This window comes from Carassius gibelio, chromosome B15 (assembly GCF_023724105.1).
Source record: "Carassius gibelio isolate Cgi1373 ecotype wild population from Czech Republic chromosome B15, carGib1.2-hapl.c, whole genome shotgun sequence".
NCBI lineage: Eukaryota > Metazoa > Chordata > Actinopteri > Cypriniformes > Cyprinidae > Carassius > Carassius gibelio.
In genome coordinates, this window is record NC_068410.1 from 2674895 (window position 1) to 2693081 (window position 18187).

General features: G+C 33.9%; 1 protein-coding gene across 1 annotated transcript in view; it reads right to left on the reverse strand.

Moving 5' to 3' along the window:
* Positions 1–709: 709 nt before the first annotated feature.
* Positions 710–18187, reverse strand: part of LOC127972622 (diacylglycerol kinase delta) — a 31099-nt gene continuing 13621 nt past the window's right edge. Inside the window, exons 5-30 of the mRNA XM_052576265.1 lie at positions 17780–17912; positions 17558–17664; positions 16571–16696; positions 16377–16479; positions 14954–15116; positions 14624–14732; positions 13398–13537; positions 13236–13320; positions 12607–12701; positions 12432–12531; positions 12046–12322; positions 11377–11511; positions 10195–10323; positions 10031–10124; positions 9831–9941; positions 8963–9059; positions 8787–8894; positions 8588–8701; positions 7411–7545; positions 7171–7325; positions 6608–6719; positions 6427–6519; positions 4913–5032; positions 4724–4841; positions 4519–4649; positions 710–3774 (exon numbers count right to left, since the gene is read on the reverse strand). Coding sequence (XP_052432225.1) covers positions 3685–3774; positions 4519–4649; positions 4724–4841; positions 4913–5032; positions 6427–6519; positions 6608–6719; positions 7171–7325; positions 7411–7545; positions 8588–8701; positions 8787–8894; positions 8963–9059; positions 9831–9941; positions 10031–10124; positions 10195–10323; positions 11377–11511; positions 12046–12322; positions 12432–12531; positions 12607–12701; positions 13236–13320; positions 13398–13537; positions 14624–14732; positions 14954–15116; positions 16377–16479; positions 16571–16696; positions 17558–17664; positions 17780–17912 — 3180 coding nt within the window. The 3' untranslated portion in view covers positions 710–3684. The remainder of the gene's footprint in view (positions 3775–4518; positions 4650–4723; positions 4842–4912; positions 5033–6426; positions 6520–6607; positions 6720–7170; positions 7326–7410; positions 7546–8587; positions 8702–8786; positions 8895–8962; positions 9060–9830; positions 9942–10030; positions 10125–10194; positions 10324–11376; positions 11512–12045; positions 12323–12431; positions 12532–12606; positions 12702–13235; positions 13321–13397; positions 13538–14623; positions 14733–14953; positions 15117–16376; positions 16480–16570; positions 16697–17557; positions 17665–17779; positions 17913–18187) is intronic.

Sequence of the window (18187 nt, forward strand, 5' to 3'; positions counted from 1 at the left end):
TATTATAAAATTAATCATTTAAAATGACTATTCTACAAATCGTTTTAATAAAAAAAAAATTTGGACAGTACCATACCATGTAATTTATTCATAATAAATTGCTATTAAAATTAAGATTATACAATAATAGTTATAAATTATTATTCTAGAATTTTTTGTATTACAAATATACAGTGTAATTTATAACGTGTAATAAATTGCTATTTAATTACATATATAAAATAAAATTAATAACCATTTTAAAAAGAATTTATTTTTTTTAAACTAATTTTAAAATATATGTATGGTTTGATAGTATAGTGTAATAATTACTTATAACAAATTGCTAATAAATTAATATTAATAATATAAAAATTATTCTAAAACAAATGTATAATTTTACTTAAAAATTATATATGTATGGTATTACAATGTAATTTATAATGTATAATAAATAGCTTTTACAAAAATACATTTAAAATTAATATTCTAAATTGAATTTATTTTGTCTTAAAAAATTGCTTTTACATTACTATTATAAGTATAAAAATACATACACCAAAGTGACACTGTACAATGTGAAATTACTGCAAATTACTGTTAATATACTATAATAAACATTTTCTTATAATAAAATATATATATGCTGCACTATGACACTATTTAATGTTAATACTCTGCTTGTTTAGTAAAAAAGAAAAACAAAGAAATTTGACACAAAAGACAGCAGTTCAGAGTTACACAGACCTTGTTTTAATACAGACAGTTTTACTGTACAGTAACAAGTTATTTACATCATTAGTAATGTCATATATACAAAAAATAAAACAACAAACACAAGAGATGGACAGCGTCACAAGGATGTAAGTTATAACTTAACAATAAAATAAATACTTAACAGTCAGAGAGATCGGACGCCCCTGGAGTCCAAAATGACTTGATACGAGTCTGATTCGACTGTAAGACCGGATGAGAAGGAGAGAGAAACACACACTTGACATCTACATCGAACAAGACACTGTGCAGACTCACACACACAAGTGTGCAAAGCAGTTAAAGGGTTAAGACAGTGTTTGTCTCAGACACAGTCGATGTTCAACACCAGAAGAGTTTGAAAAAAAAGCTTTTAGAAAACATTTCTAGCTTTGTCAAGGCGACTGTGACATTGTAAGTTTGTATGGCGTTTGAAATAGTATTTGATGTTGTGTCCACACAGAAAATATACTTCAATACTTCATGACTCGTTGACCTTGAAGAGAGAAAGTAAGTGCAGGAGATAAACACTGAAGACAGAAAATGCTTGAATTCAGATCAACTCGAGTCTACGCTTTCTAAAGTTACGTTTGTTCAACTTCCAATGCCATGAACTTATCATTTCAAAGTTGTAAAGTCAATCATACTTCGAAAATACAGCAGTGGTTCTCAACCTTGTGCACGACTTTTACCAGATCTTTGTGAGTTGCTGCATAACGATCAAGAGTACAATTACAATTTCAACCTGATAAAATATTTTACAGCTTGGCATTGAATGATTTATTAGCCTATATTTATGAAAATTACATTTTAAATTAAAAATAAATCACGTTGGATAAAACCATTGGCCAAATGCAAAAAGTTAAAAACTTGGTAAAATGTATATTCATCCTATGGATGCCTATAGAGTTATTCGATTTCATTTTTTGCATTCACTTTCCATGTCTAGAAACCAGTTTCTTCATATGTCCGGGTTCTTCCAAGATTACAGGAACTTTTGTTCTTCAAATAATTACTTAAGATGTGAAATAAAATATGAAATGCATTGGCTTTTAGTTTTTGGGCCCTTTTTAATGCTTGTTTTGTTTTATTTTGAGGCAATTTGAAGCCCTCTGATATGAAATCATGCGGACTGTAGTTTTTGACCAATGAGATTTCACAGTGGGCGGAGCTAGTGCAGACTTTGATTTACATAAAACAGCACTTTTATCATGTCACCTGGTTAAGACTGTATTTCATCAATGCTCTTTTAAAGCCAGCATACGAGAGATATCTGTAAAGCATCTGTTCTGAAGGAATGTTTCATGTTAAAAGTCTCTGTCGAACGTTTGCGTCTCATTAAGTGTGTGCATCAACATTTACTTCGCTGCTCCTCCGCTCGTGCTTTCACTCAGGTCCGCTGTAGAATACAGGAATGGACGTGTGTTTGAGGCTGATATGTGATTCCTCAGATTTCTGGTTGAGTGTTAAGGCATCCAGGAAGAGGAAGAGGAAGAGGAAGTGGAGGCACGGGGCAAAGCGGAGCGTTTGATTGGTCGAGTCTGATAAGTCAACACAGCTGATTGTCTCAACAAAGTTAAAGGTCTTCCCAAACCTAGTGAGCTCCCTACTCGGACAGCACTTTAAGGCATCACACACTTTTAAAATAGCTTCTTTAAGCTAGCATCACATGTATGATAAAGTTTTTCAATGCTGGAATGAATCAATGAAAATAGTTCAATACAATTAAAAAAGATATTAAAAAATATTTAGGTGGGAGACTTAATTTTTTGCTCATTACAATTAATCCTTAATTAATTTTATAGTTGTATTTACTAATTTAGCAAATTATCCTTTTCAAGCAAATATAGGTTTTATTTAATTAGACTTTATTTTATATTATTTCTTGAATTCATTGTTAGTGGATAAAAGTCTGCCAAATGCATAAATGTAAATATTTGGGTGAGACTTTATTTTTTTGTCCATTACAACACAGTTTTTTTAACTGTATTTATTGTTTTCAATCAAATTATGTTTTTAATTTAATTTAATTTTATATTTATTTTATTTCTTGAAAGCAATGTTAGTGGATAAAAGTGTCTCCCAAATGCATAAATGTAAATATTTGAGTGGGAGTCTTTATAATTTGCACATTACAACTCCTCTTTAATCAATTTTATAATTTTATTAATATTATTATAATTTAATAATTAATATAACATTTTATTAAATTGAATGCAATTTAATATTTAATTAAATTATTATAACATTTTATTTTAATTTAATTTAATGTTATTTAACATTTAATTTCATTTGAAATATTTCTTAAATGCAATGCAAGTCACTTTGGATAAAAGCATCAGCCAAATGCATACATTTTAAATCTTATGCTCATCTGAGGATCTTTCGAGAGTTTTTGGTGGCTAAGAAGGCAGCTGTCTATTTAGGCAGTTCACTAGGTTTTGAATAGAGCCAAAGAGCTTCAAGACAACATGAAACTGCATTCCCAGCACATTTAGCTTATGAAAAATGACATTTTAGAATGAAACTGAATATATTTAACAGCAAATAATGGAGGGCGGGACTAATGTTATCCATCGGGATTTGATTGGATCGTAAAACATGGGGTTTAAGACTATTGACAGACATTTGTTACTTATAGTATTTAAAAGAAAACCGGATAAACTTGGATTTCAGGTTGTCTTCAGTGAATATCATTTGGCTGAATGCTTGAACACTCGTGTGCTCTTCAGGGTCTGTGATATTGGTTCGACCCTCCGATGGCTCTTGATAAATCTCCCCCTTCTAGGTAGTCGAATAGTTTCCCCCAAAGCGATGATGTCACAGAGGAGGAGAACTGAAGGCACTGTGATTGGTTGGAGGTATGGCTGCTTCCAGTCGCGGCTGAGCGTCTGATTGGCTGGGTGAAGCTGTGTCACGTCCGAACGAGGCCTCTGATTGGCTGCGGAGCGTCTATGCTTCGCTGGTTGTGCTGTTTCGACTCAAATCCCTGATTCCCTGCAGGATCCGCTTCATGTGGCCGACTTTAGTCACTCCCAGATCCTGACACACACACACACACACACATTTTATTTTATATTTTCACTTTCAATTCTATAAAAAAAAATGTAAAACATTTTATTGTGTTTTTGTAATTTTTATTAGTTCTTTGTCTATAGAGTTTAAGTTTTAGGTTTCAATTTTCAGTACTTTTTGTCTCAAAAGACAATGGCAACTGCTGAAAAAAAATAAAATAAAAATAAATAATAATAATAATAATATATATTTTTTGGTTCAGTTTTAATTAATTATAATACCAGTAACCCTGTTTAGATTGCTTTATTTATTAATTTAAATACATTTTTATTTATTAATTTGTTTAAATCAATTTCTTTATATCAAATTAATGTATTATTATTTTTAACAATTCATTATTTTAATAAATCATTAGTTTTTCATTTTACTGAAATGTATTTATTAGCTATTTAATTAAACTGTATTCATTTATTTGAATTTAATACATTTTGTTATTTATTTAAATCAAATTGCTACTCTTTAATTAAAAATTAATTCTCGTTTATTATGAACAAAATTCATTTATTTGTCATTTTAAACTAAATTTAATTTACTTATTTTATTTATAATAAAAATGAAATAATCTATTAAAATAATAAATCAAATTGGTTTATTTATTAGTAATTTATATCAAATTTTAAAAGTGTACTCTTATCTTATTTATTACAGTTATTCTTGCAGCCCTGCTGGAAAAGTCCTGGAGTAGATGTGTGCATCTTGGAGCGCTCTTACCTTCAGGTCTCTCCTCTCCAGCTGAAGCAGCTCTGGTCCTCTGATATCATGTCTGATGAAGATCTCCTTATACTCGGACAGACAGAGCATCTCCAGCCAGACGCCCACTTCCTCCACACCCCACGTATTCACTGCTCACACAACACACACCTGGGTTACACTCATGCATGAGGCCAGAGGTCAAAGGTCAAAGCTCGGGTCGTACCTGGCATGTTGAAGGCGGCGCACGTCTCCTTGTTTTTGTTGTTTTTGTCTTTCTTGAATTTGGGCACGAGGCGGAATTTAGCGCTGCGACTGCGCTTGGAGAAATCGGACAGCTGACCCTGCACACAAACACACTTCAGACCGGAACACACTCACCGAAACATCCCCAAACCAGCTGGACGCCACGCACCTCGTCGTCGGCCGGCTCGATGAGCTGACTGATCCAGCTGATGTCTGTGAGTCTGCGTAACTGCAGAGCGACTGAACTCAACGCAGCGCTCAGCTGATCTCTCTGAGGAGCATCCAGCTGCTGCAGACACACACACACACACACAAACACACACACACACACGGGATTATTCTTTAATCATTTATATTAAGTGCTACATGCCATGAAGACGAACACACTCGCTAAACAAACATAAGTATACAGTACTAAACTATAGCACTACACTGCTAGGTGCAGTTTACTTTAAAACCAGTGATACACTAATTATGTTTATATTTATATATATATATATATTTATTTATTTTTTATTTTTTTTCATGTTAACTTTAGTTCAAGTTTTAGTAGCTTTCAAGTTTGAGTTTTTATCAGCTTTTAAAAAATGTCTATAGTTTTCATTAAATTTTAGATATTTTTAATACTCAAACTAAACAAGAATGCACTGGCAACTAGCTGAAATAAAGTTTTATATAAAATAAAAATATGTATTTTAAATTTTTTACATGTACATTTCATATACATGTTTACATTTAATATTTAAGCAATATATTTTATTTTATGTCAACGTTTTTTTATTTCAAGTAACAACTGTTTTTTTTTAAACCCTTATTTATTTCAAATTATTTGTATAATTTAAATCAAATTTTACGTTTGCTTATTTTTATTATTAACTGGAAAAAGTGCATGCAACTCGCTTATAAAAAAAAATGATATAGTGTAGAGTACATATTTTAAGATTATTGATATATGCTACTATACTACTGGAGCGTCTTTTATATTTAATATATTTTTTGTATTTTTCAGTTCCTTTAAGTGTTAGTTATTAGGGCGCGAGCACCGATGGTGTGAGGACCCTTTTGGAATTGCTCTGTTTCTTCTTCTTCTTCTCCAAAGAGCCTAAACATTCTCCAAAACTCATTGTCAAAAAACTTTAACTTTGCACACATGTCAGAACTGCAGAATATGTACAACTGAAACGGGTTTCAGAAGTGGGCGTGGCTAAATGGCTCGATAGCGCCACCTGTACACATTCAACGGAGTGCGCCTCGAGCTGTGTTTAACGTATATGTACAAAAATCAAGACACACATGTGATACATCATTACCTACAACAAATCCTCTTGGTACAAAATCCAAAACCTAACAGGAAGTACGTTAATTTGAATTACGTGTACGATTTATGTGCAGTTTTTTGCCATTTCCATGCCTCGTACTTTGACGAGCTCCTCCTACATTTTTAAATGGATCCTCTTCACAATTGGTGAGCGTTATCATAAGACCTTTATGATGTTACATCGCAAAGATCTTGAGTTTTTGTCAAGGGGCGTGGCCCCGGCGGTCTGACAAATTTGGTGACTTTCTTTCTATCTTTGTCTGATGTCATGAGTGTTTCTTTGGCTGATTTCTCAAATTAATTTGTCTCCCTAATATTAACTCTGATACAGTAAACACACACATTCCTCTGTCTGTTTCGCTCACCAGGCACATCTTTCCCGCGAGCAGCAGTTCGGTCTCGCTGTGCAGAGCTTTGACGTTACTGACCATCTCCATCACCACGTTACAGGTCAAACCCTACACACACACACACACACACGACGCGTGTCAAGGATGCCATGAGGAACCAAACCAGCAGTTATATCTAATCCAAACGCTAACTCACCCCGCTGCTTTTGGAGTTTGCGTACACCAGATCCATGGCTTTAGAGCTGGCGTTGACCGCATGAGCCAATTCCTGCTCGATAGTGTGATGAGACTGTGCCACGTCCCTGATACTAAACACACAAACATGCACGTTTAATCTTTAAATACAGTAGAAGGCTGCATTCATTTGATTAAAAATACTGTTAAAATTTGAAATATTATTGCAATTTCAAATATTTGTTTTCTATGTGAATCTCTGTTAAAGTGTAATTTATTTCTGTGATGCACCGCTGTATTTTCAGCATCATTCCTCCAGTCTTCAGTGTCACATGATCTTCAGAAATTATGAAAATATGATGATTTGCTGCTCAAGAAACATTTCTGATTATTATCAATGTTGAAAACAGTTGTGCTGCACAATATTGTTGTGGAAACTGTGATATATTTAATATTTCAGGATACTTTGATGAATATTTTTGAAATTGCAAATCTTTTGTTACATGTCTTTACTGTAATTTTTCACCAGTTTAATGCATCCTTTATGAAGAAAAGTACTAATTTCTTTAAAAAGCATTTATGTACCAGTGAATAAGTGCACCGGCTGCCTGTCCGAACAGACTGATCTGAGCAGTTTCCTCTTCAGAAACGATCTCCGGCTGCAATGCATGCTGGGAAACCAGCCGTGGAATCTCGCCTCTCTGTTTGTCCTCCCACGACTTCAGAGTGTTCTCGAACGCCTGCAAAACAGCCGTATGTGAGCAGCGTTTCACTCATCTGAGAGCTTCACCTCGACTTCCCATAATGCCGTGCGTCAGCACTGACCCGGTCTCTGGTGAGGGTTTGTGTGCGGTTCTTGTGGAGGATCCGGATGTATCCGGGCGGTTGGATCCAGGCTTCCCCGTCCACCTGCACAGGGACGCCTTCATCTCCCAGAATAGTGATCTTCACTGTTCGACACTGATGAACACACACACACACACACACACACACACACACACACACACACACACACACAGATGTTTAAATCATCATGTGAATTCACACACCATTGTATTTCAACCAACATTTTTAAACATAATTTTCTAAATATCATTGTTACTGTGTCATGAAATGTGGTTTTAAGTGTATTTCAGGTAAGACTGTAGTTGTTTAAAACACAAATCAAACTTTTAAATGGCAACGTATAATTTTTTCATGTTTATTTTGATTATTGTAAATTTTATTCAAAATACGGTATATGACTATTGGCTTAAAACCAAAAAATAATAAAAATTACATAGATGCACTATAATAGTACAGAAATACAATATATTTTTTTGTCTCTGGAATAATTAACTTTACATATCTAGAATTCTTTAATATATATATATATATTTACATATATATATATATATATATATATATATATATATATATATATACATATATATATATATATATATATATATATATATATATATATATACATTCACATTAAAATGTAAATATTAATTTAAAATTGTAGGGTCAATGCAATGTTTTTTAAAAAATAGAAATATAAATAAGAAAGGATGCGTTCAATTGATCAACAGTTATGTTAAAGACAAATATAACATTACAACATTTTTTATTTCAAATGCTGTTCTTTTTAACTTTCTATTCATCTGTGGATCCTGAAAAATAAAATGTATAACAGTTTGCACAAAAATATTGTGCAGCACAACTGTGTTCAACATTGATAATAATCAGAAATGTTTCTTGAGGAGTAAATCAGTATATTAGAATGATTTCTGAAGATCATGTGACACAGAAGACTGGAGGAATGATGCTGAAAATACAGCTTTGATAAATAACTTTTTTTAATAAATTGCATTTAAACCAATATTCACATAGAAAACAGTTGTTTTAAATTGTAATAATTTTTTTTGATCAAATTAATGCAGCCTTGGGGAACAGAACAGACTTCAAATACATAAAAAAAAAACTTTTTCTGTGTGTGTGTGTGTGTGTGTGTGTGTACCTGTGCGATACGGTGATGCTGTAGATTAATAACTCTAGAAACAGCCATCTGCATGCTGCCGAACACAGCCACCACCTCCAGGATCTTATCGTCAAACGACGGAGCCGTGAACGTCTGCGAACAAACACACATCACAAACACACACTTCCATATTTCACTTACACACTCAAACACAAGGAAAGTTGTGGCACAAACGTACATCATCCTCTTTAGTTCCGCCCCAGAAGTTGGTTCCTCCTGCGTAACTGGGAATATTCAGCACAGCGATTCCCTGCAGACTGGGAAGAGGGATCGGCCTCCCATCACACTACAAACACACACGGGTTAGGTTTGATTAACCTTATAACATGTACACACACACACACACACACACACCTCCAGCAGAACTCTCTGTTCCAGGTTCTTGTATGTTCTATGCAGAAGTTCTTTAGTTCCCAGGACTCCATACCACATCATGTTTTTAGTGCGACTTCTAAACAGAGAAAAAAAGAAAGATTTTTGTATGTATGTTTGTGTGTGTGTGTGAATGTATATATATATATATATATATATATATATATATATATATATATATATATATATATATATATATATATATATATATATATATATATATATATATATATATGTATATATATATACACACACACACACACCACAAACAGACACACACACACACACACATACTACAGTACCACTCAAAAGTTTGAAGTTTGATTTTATTTGTTAAAAAAATACAGAAAAAAACAGTAATCTTGCAAAATGTTATTACAATATAAAAAAATGGTTTCTATTTTAATATGCTTTAAAATATTATTTATTTATGTGACGCAAAGCTGAATTTCCACCAGCCATTAGTCCAGTCTAATATGCTGATTTGTTATTAGAATTATCAATGCTGGCAATTTTTTTTTTTTTGGGAAAATGCGATACTTTTTTCAAGATTCTTTGATGAATAAAAAGTTAAAAAGAACAGCATTTATTCAGAATTTATTAGAATGATTTCTGAAGATCATGTGACACTGGAGACTGGAGGAATGATGCTGAAAATACAGCTGTGCAACACAGAAATACATTACAGTTTAACAGAGATTCACAGAGAAAACAGCTATTCAAAAAAGTTTAAATATTTCACAATTTCCCAGTTTTTACTGTGTTTTTGATTAAATAAATGCAGCTTTGGTGAGCAGAAGAGACTTCTTTCAAAAACGTTTGCGACTATATTTCTGAAGTGTTCATGTACCTGCATTTTTCTGGATGCTCGTCACGTTTGTTGTTGAAGTCCAGAGAGATCTTGGCATCCAGACCGATTCCAAAATAATTATTCATCACACATTTCTCCGTGAACAGATCCCTGAAATACACAGAGAATCACCTTCCCATAAGCCTTTTTTAAATACAATTGATCGTTTGACATAGGAACAGAAATAAGTGACGACTCACAGGTTCTCCGGATCATAGTTGAATGGATCAGCGTTGACCAGCAGCCTGGTGATCACCGAACCGCTAAAAGACCCCCCCACACCCGCTCTGAGACCTACACACACATCACAACATCAGCTTCTGAACAACAACAAAACCTCCAATGCTTCCACACAGACTCTTACTTGGGTACAGGATCTTAGTGTTCAGCATGGGCATGTTCTCTCTACTTCCTGTCTGAGCAGGAAGTGAGGCGGAGCTACCTATGGACAGGCTTCCTTTACTGATGAGCTTCTCACATGGCGTCTTAGATGCTGCAATAGAGAGAGAAAATTAGTGAACGAGTGTCGCTGTGTTTCAGGAAGGAGTCTTTGTAAAAAGTAGTAGTCAACCGATATATCGGCAAGTATAATATATCGGCCGATATTTGGCATTTTTCAAATATCGTCATCAGTCGATACGTTTTTCTGCTTGGCCGATGTATTCGAGGAGGGATTTTATTGTGACAGTACGCAGAAAGGCAGTGCCTGATCACACACAGCTCACATTCTCCCTCTTGTTCACGGTCGTCGTTAACAGTTCTGTCTAATACGGATAAAAGTCCGTCTAATAGTCAGACAGAATTGTTAAAGGAATTAATGTATACAAAATGTATTCTAATGATTGCTGTTATATTATTAGTAATAGAAAGGCAAACATTATAATACTCTCTCATTTGCCGTCATCAAACTTCCTGTTTACCGTATTTTTCGGGCTATAAGTCGCACCGGAGTATAAGTCCCATCAGTCCAAAAATACGTCATGATGAGAAAAAAACAGTCGCACTAGACTATAAGTCGCATTTATTTAGACCCAAGAGAAAACATTACCGCGCTCTATGTCTTCAGTGTAGACTACAGAAGCACTGAGCAGCATACAGCGCCCTCTCGTGGCTGGAGACGGTAATTTTTTCTATTGGTTCATTTCTCTCGGTTCATTTCTCTCAGTTCATGTCAAATTAATTTTGATAAATAAGTCGCACCTGACTATAAGTCGCAGGACCAGCCAAACTATGAAAAAAAGTGCGACTTATAGTCCGTAAAATACGGTAATAATATTTTTAGTAAACATTTATTTATGAAAAATACTTTGTCATCTAAAAGTACAAGTATTTTTATTTTACACATTTTTTTTAATCCATTGTCAAATAATTTCAAATGTCTTAAATATGAATAAAAAAATTATATATGTGTCTGTATATATATATATATATATATATATATATATATATATATATATATCTGCTTTATATCGGACCCCTTGCTTTCCAAGATATCGGCTGTCTAAAACCCAATATCGGTTCGAGCACTAGTAAGGAGTTGCCTCACCTCGCCTGCTGGCACGCACTCGGCTGCTGTATGACGACTGCAGAGACAATGTTTCTGAACCATCATCCTCCTCTTCTTCTTCTGCCGGTAGCGAAGGCAAACGCTCCTCTGTTTGAGCGTTCTGTTCATCCACCGCTGAAACACCAAATCATAATAATCATATGCAATCTTTAGTTATTGAATTATAATGTTAAGTAGGGTGGGTTGGCAATATTACTCAGTCTTTATATTAATGATATCGATGCTTAAAACCCAAGGTTGATCTTTTAGTCTATGCTGTTTTGATGATGCAAGAACAAAGCTTTCCATGCAATAATTGTGATGAGCTTTGTGTTTGTTACTTTCGACAACAAAGTCAAAGCTTTCAAGTTCGGTTAATTTTAATCACAGAATTGATACATAAAAAATGCTGTTTTGCAGCTCTTTAATGTGGTATGATTGTGATCATCTCTTCCTCTTTACTACTAGTTGTAGCATGAAATAAACATGAATGAACATCAGAAGGTGCTAAAAGAAACCATACAGCTTCCTGAAAAAATTCATGCCTCGTGTAACCAATCAATCAGTGTTTCAACCACAGAAATATGCCAATATAACAACTTGTATTATTTATTTATTGTTTATATATTCATTTTTTTTTTCTATGTAATTACCAGCAAAATACACTACCTTTCTCGGTGTGCTCTATGATTTGTCTGATGGCTTTCTTCAGGCTATTGGCTCGAAGCATCAGCTGCTCTCTGGGTTTGAAGATGGCGGCAGGCGGTCGAGGCGAACAAGGGGCTGTGACTGTGGGCGGAGCAGGGGGCGGAGCCAGGACCACACCCTCCCCATCCACCTGCTCCTCAGCAATGGTGGGCGGTGGTGCAGACAACACACTGCTGGCTTGGGCTTCCTCATTAAGCGTTTTCAATAACGAGTCCAACTTTTCTTTCAGCACACCACACTGCACACAGAACATCTTGAGTCATTCATCAGCCAATCACAGAACATTCCAGGCCTTCCAACAGCCAATCACAAAACAGTGAGCTGTCCAACAGCCAGTCACAGCTGACCTTTTTAGCCATGGCCTCAGATTCTTCTGAGTTTTCGGTGTTTCTCTCGTAAGCACGTCCGACTTTCGCAACAAAGTCTTTCACCGTCTCACACAGGACTCTGAAAAACAAGCTTCTAGATAAACCACCAGCAAGAATACACATATAGAGAAAGGCTCACATATCCAGTACATACTTGGCAGATGAAATGACCACCGAATGCTGATCGGACGTCAGGATTTTAGAGAGATGAGCAGCAACTGAGTCTTCATATGTTAGAATGTGCTGCACCTGAAACAAGACGGCCAATCAGAAGAGAGGAGACACAGAACAGCCAATCAGAACAGAGGAAACACAGAACAGCCAATCAGAGCAAAGGAAACATAGAACAGCCAATCATTATAGAGAAAACATAGACCAGCCAATCAGAACAGAGGAAACAGAACAGCTGGAGTTATTTTAAAATCCAAGATTTTTATATACTATTTGACATACTATTAATTGAATAAATAAAGGGTAGGAAAAAGAAATTGCAACTGTTTATGGTGCCAGAAACCTTGACAAATAGTAACAGTGAGTATTTTCTAGTAACATCCATTTGCTTTATAGATAGTGATTAAGATTGTGATTATATATCAATATAGATATATATATATATTCTAGAATTTATTCATATTATGAATTAGCTTTTATTGCTATATTTAAATTTTAGTTGTAGTATTTTTATAATGTGCTTTTGACATGTTTATTAGATTTTTCTATATATATATTTCTATCTATATATTTCTATTTTTTCTATATTTTTCTAATCATCATCTCGGTTACCTCGGAGTCCTCACTACAGTCCTCTGTTACCGTGGAGCTGGAGTGTTGCCGTGGTAACTTGGTCTCATATACCATAATACTCCATCTAAGAGAAACAAAGGTGCTTAAATGTTTGTGAAGGACAGGAACAGACTGTGACGGTGACTTCAGACAGACTCTGACCTGTCCAGCATCTTAGTACTGGCTCTCTCCAGCTTCTCCAGGATCTGTGGTAACTGTGTGTCATCGTCACACGCCGAGCCCCAGCCCAAAACCCTGGCCAGGTCATTTCCTGTTCCCAGAGGAAGTACGCCGAGCTGGCACTGCAGGGCCCACACAAAACAACACACTTCAACACTCTTCCTGACATAAACCTGGAACTCAAACAGTAGAGCTTGGATGAAGATGGGTTTGATTCCCAGAGAATTCATGAACGGAGAAAACTTAAAACCTTAAATGCATTTCCTAAATGCTCCAAAATTCATGTAAAAATACATTTGAATAAACACACTGCTGATTTTCATCCATGCACAAAACATGCACCACCAGAAGGCAGCATAAGCAAAGAAACTGTGTCTTAAACTCTACTGTGTCCTACATATACTTATTGCATTTTTCCATTAATTTTCTTTTAATCATGTTGTATTTGTAAGAATTGATTTATTATTAATCATTATTAAGTATTATTATTATTTAACAATTAAAATGTATTTTCTTTTTGATGAACTATTAGAACTATTAAATCTGTTTAATAGTTTATTACAACCTAAAAACACATCTAAATGACTGAGTTCATACAAAGTTAACAATTTAATAATTTATTTCAATTTGTACAATATTAGGGAAAAATTTAATATTTAATTTGTTCCACAAATTAGAGTTTCATTTGTCTGGATTTATTACTTAATAGCACAATTTATTTACAAAAAATTAGCAGAAATCAAACATTAATTTAATTAATCTTTTCAAATTTTATCAAATTTTATCAATTCCTTTTATTTTGGGGTAAAACGGTGCTGCACAATATTGATACAATATTGAAGAAAAATTGTGTAATATTACCTAAAAATAAAGTTTTCATAATTTTATTATTGTTATTTGAGAAGTGCATTCAGCACGATACATTTCCGCCACAATTTCTTCAAATTGAAATGAACTTTTATTTTGACAGGTTGCAGTGAAGGCGGTAGTAATTTGATTTGATTTAACGGTTTATTTAAAAGGGGACAGTGCAATTTCATAAAACACGTGAACAAACATGGTTAAAAAAGCCAGAATTAGCCAAAAGGCTATTTTTCATCTGTAGTCCCCTGGCCAAGATGTAAAAAAAACATGAGGAAACCTCTTTTTTCTTTTTGTTTTGTAGTTTGTTAGTTTGATTATGGGTGTGTTTCTGTGATGAACTGTACCTGTTTGTGTAAAGTCAGCGCGTCTATCTCTGATAAAACCCACCCGACGCTGCCGTCTCCTCCACACACCAGAATACGAAACGTGTCGAACTTCTGAAACAGACGCAAGCTGCGACAGACACACAAACAAACACAGGTAAAGATGTCACTGAACAAATACGAACTTCATTTTTTGATTAGTAAAATGCATTGCTAAGAATCCATTTCCTCAATATCTAGATTTTATCCAGATTTTCATCTTGGCCAAATATTGTCCGATTTTTCCCTTATGACGGGTCTCGTGCTCCAGGGTCATGTGTGTGTGTGTGTGTGGACAGGTGTGTGTTTTACCCCAGGTGTGGCCCTCCGTTCATCAGATCGAACACTTGAGCAGGATTCAACAGCTGCTTGAAGCGCCGCAGGAACTTCACGCCCTGATTATCTCCACTTTTACTGTTCACGAACACCAGCAGCGGACTCGTGCAGGTCGGAGGACACGTCGCCTTCCAGAACCCTACACACACACACACACACACACACACACACGCTCTTAACACAGCTGTTTTAGTTTTACTCATATGGTAACACTTTACAATAAGGTTCTATTTCTTGTTAGATATTTGTTATTAATGGATTTGGGACTTTATGGTAAAACGTTACCATTTACATAGAATGATAATATTTAGTAATATCATGTACAGTTATATAAATGAAAGTTTTTCATCTACTATTACATTTATTAATTATATTTTTTATATATGTAATTACAATCAAAAGTGGTATCCGTTAATACTTTTATTGCACCTGAGCTAACAGTCTAATGTTAACAAAGATTAATAAATGCTGTATCAAATAACTAATTGGTGTTTACTGTAAAATTATTTATTTTATTATTTATAAATATGTTTGAATTAGCTTTTATTTAAATTTGTTAAGATTTTATTTTATTTCATTTTCAGTCATTTTAGTAATTTGTATGTGCTTTCACATTTTTATCAGTTTTTGTTTTGGGATTTTTTTTTTTCATCTTATTTTTTTTTTAAAGTTATTTTAATATTTTGTATTATGTGCTTTTATCATTATTATTATTTTTGAATTTGGGACTTTATGTAAAGCGTTGCCATATACATAGTATCATTATAATATTTATTAATATTTTAAATTAGCTTTTATTTTGATATTTCCAGCAAGCATTTATTTTAGCTTTGGCAATTTATTTCATTGTGCTTTTATAAGTTGTATTGGTTTTTGATTTTTTTTATATATATATATATATATATATATATATATATATATATTTCTATTTAGCTTTTCATTTCATTTTCATCACATCTAAATTCAGTTTAAGTCATTTTAGTACTTTAGTACTAACAAAAAATGTAAATTAAGCCTGAAATAAAACAAGTTTAAGTTTGTTTAAAGGCCAAGTTTGTTTACCTAATATTTATATTCTAGTTTATTCCATCTTTCTGTCAATAAACAAACGTGACTTTTACTAGTTTTAGTTATCAATGACACTTTTTCTTGTTCTAAATATTTTGCTTTTGACTGAAGCCTCACAGTATTTGCATTAAAATATTACTTTTATGTTGGATGTGCTGCCTATCAACGCTGAAACACTTTGAGTCTTCAGTCTATCCATTTCTGAAATAATGCCCTAATTTGTGATTTCTGAGAGGAGTTATTTCTGACACAGAGCTCTGATTGGATATTTCCATGAGATGGCTCTTTCTGATTGGTGGTCTCTGGGGAAGCGTTCTGATTGGACGCTCACCGTCTGAGTCGATGCTGTTGAGGGCGGTGGGTGGTATCACAGAGACTTTACACTGTCCCAGTGGGCACTTCGGAGAGAGCTGCTCTTTACACCCAGCATGCACCTGGAGAACAGTAGGGTATTTTAATAAATATGTAGTCTAAAATTAATTAAACATAACAAATGTAAGAAAGAGTGAGGTTTCATGCACTCACCATGGCTTTGCACCATAAACAGCGACAGTCCTGCAGTCTCAAGACGCTGCCGCAGGTTTTATCGCACACGGTGCATTTGGCGCTGACGGGCAGATTCCCCTCCAGCCACTGATGAGGCATCGAGATCTAGAGTTCACAAAGAGTTAATTACAGGAGTCACCAGCTCACATGTTAACTGAGATTCTTACACAATCAGGAACCTGTTTGCATGCATGCAACAGCTCAGTGCTCTAACATAGGCATAAAAATACATCGCATTTTAATACGTCTGAAGTATTTGAAGTATACATTTAGTACTAAATGAGGTCAGTAATGTTGTTGCAATGCATGTAATTCTGTCTTTTTGGCAAAAAAAAAATTATAATAATTAATAATAATATAGCCTAACTTTTGGTTTTGGTTACTATCAAATGTTAAACTTATTTAAGATATTATAAAATAAAAATAAAACATTAGATGAAATAAAACTCAATCATAGAACAAAAATAAAACAAGTTCATGCATGAAATTACTAACTGAAAATAAACAAAAACTAAACCTAAAATAAAAACTGAAAATTAAACCAAAATAGTTATATATATATATATATATATATATATATATATAAACAATGTAAGAAAAAATACATTAAAATGTAATGAAATATAAAGTATAAAATATATTAATAAATATTGTAACTAAAGTTGAAGCATTAAAATTACTGGAAATGAATCAAAACTAAAGCTGAAACTGAAATAAAAATTATTAAAAAAATTATTATAAATAAAATATTTTTTTTTATTAATATAAAGCTGAAATAAAATAAAATAAAAATTAGTTAGAACTAAAATAATTAACAGAAGACAAACACAAATAAAATATAAAATATAAATATTCATACAAAAAAAGTACTTAACAAAAAAAGGGCATAAATATAATTCTTTAAATATATAATCCAAGCACTAATATAATAGTTGTGCAACAGAGCTGGATTTGACCAGCACTCACCCCATCCTCATCCTCCAGGATGTCTTTGCCGATAGAGGCCAGTGTCGTCCACTTACAGTTATTAGTGGCTCTGACCGCACAACGCTTGTGAGCCTTGAACTTACACACTGCACAACAAACACAGTCCAGTGAACACACTCAAACATATAATACGAATCAGCCTGAACCAGAACATCTAGTCATTGCATATCAAATCAGAGAGCATGATGAAGAGCGACAGACCTTCGCAGGAGAGTCCGTGAGACGTGACTCCAGACAGAGCCTCGCGACAGACGTTACAGTACGTGGGGCGAGCGTGAGAACAGGCGTACCAGTTATGCATCCCAGAGAAATGATCCATGCTGAACTGAGTGGACTACAGCAGAGACACAACAACAGTATAACGTCATGATTTCTGAAGATGACACTGGAGACTGGAGGAATGATGCTGAAAATACAGCTGCGCATCACAGAAATAAATTACTGTTTAACAGATATTACAATAGAAAACAGTTATTATAAATTGAAATAATATTTCACAATTCTGACAGTATTGTTGTTTGAATAAATGCAACCTTAGTGAGCAGAGGAGACTACTTTAAATAAATCTAACTGAACCCAAACATTTGAAAATTTGAACTATTTGAATAA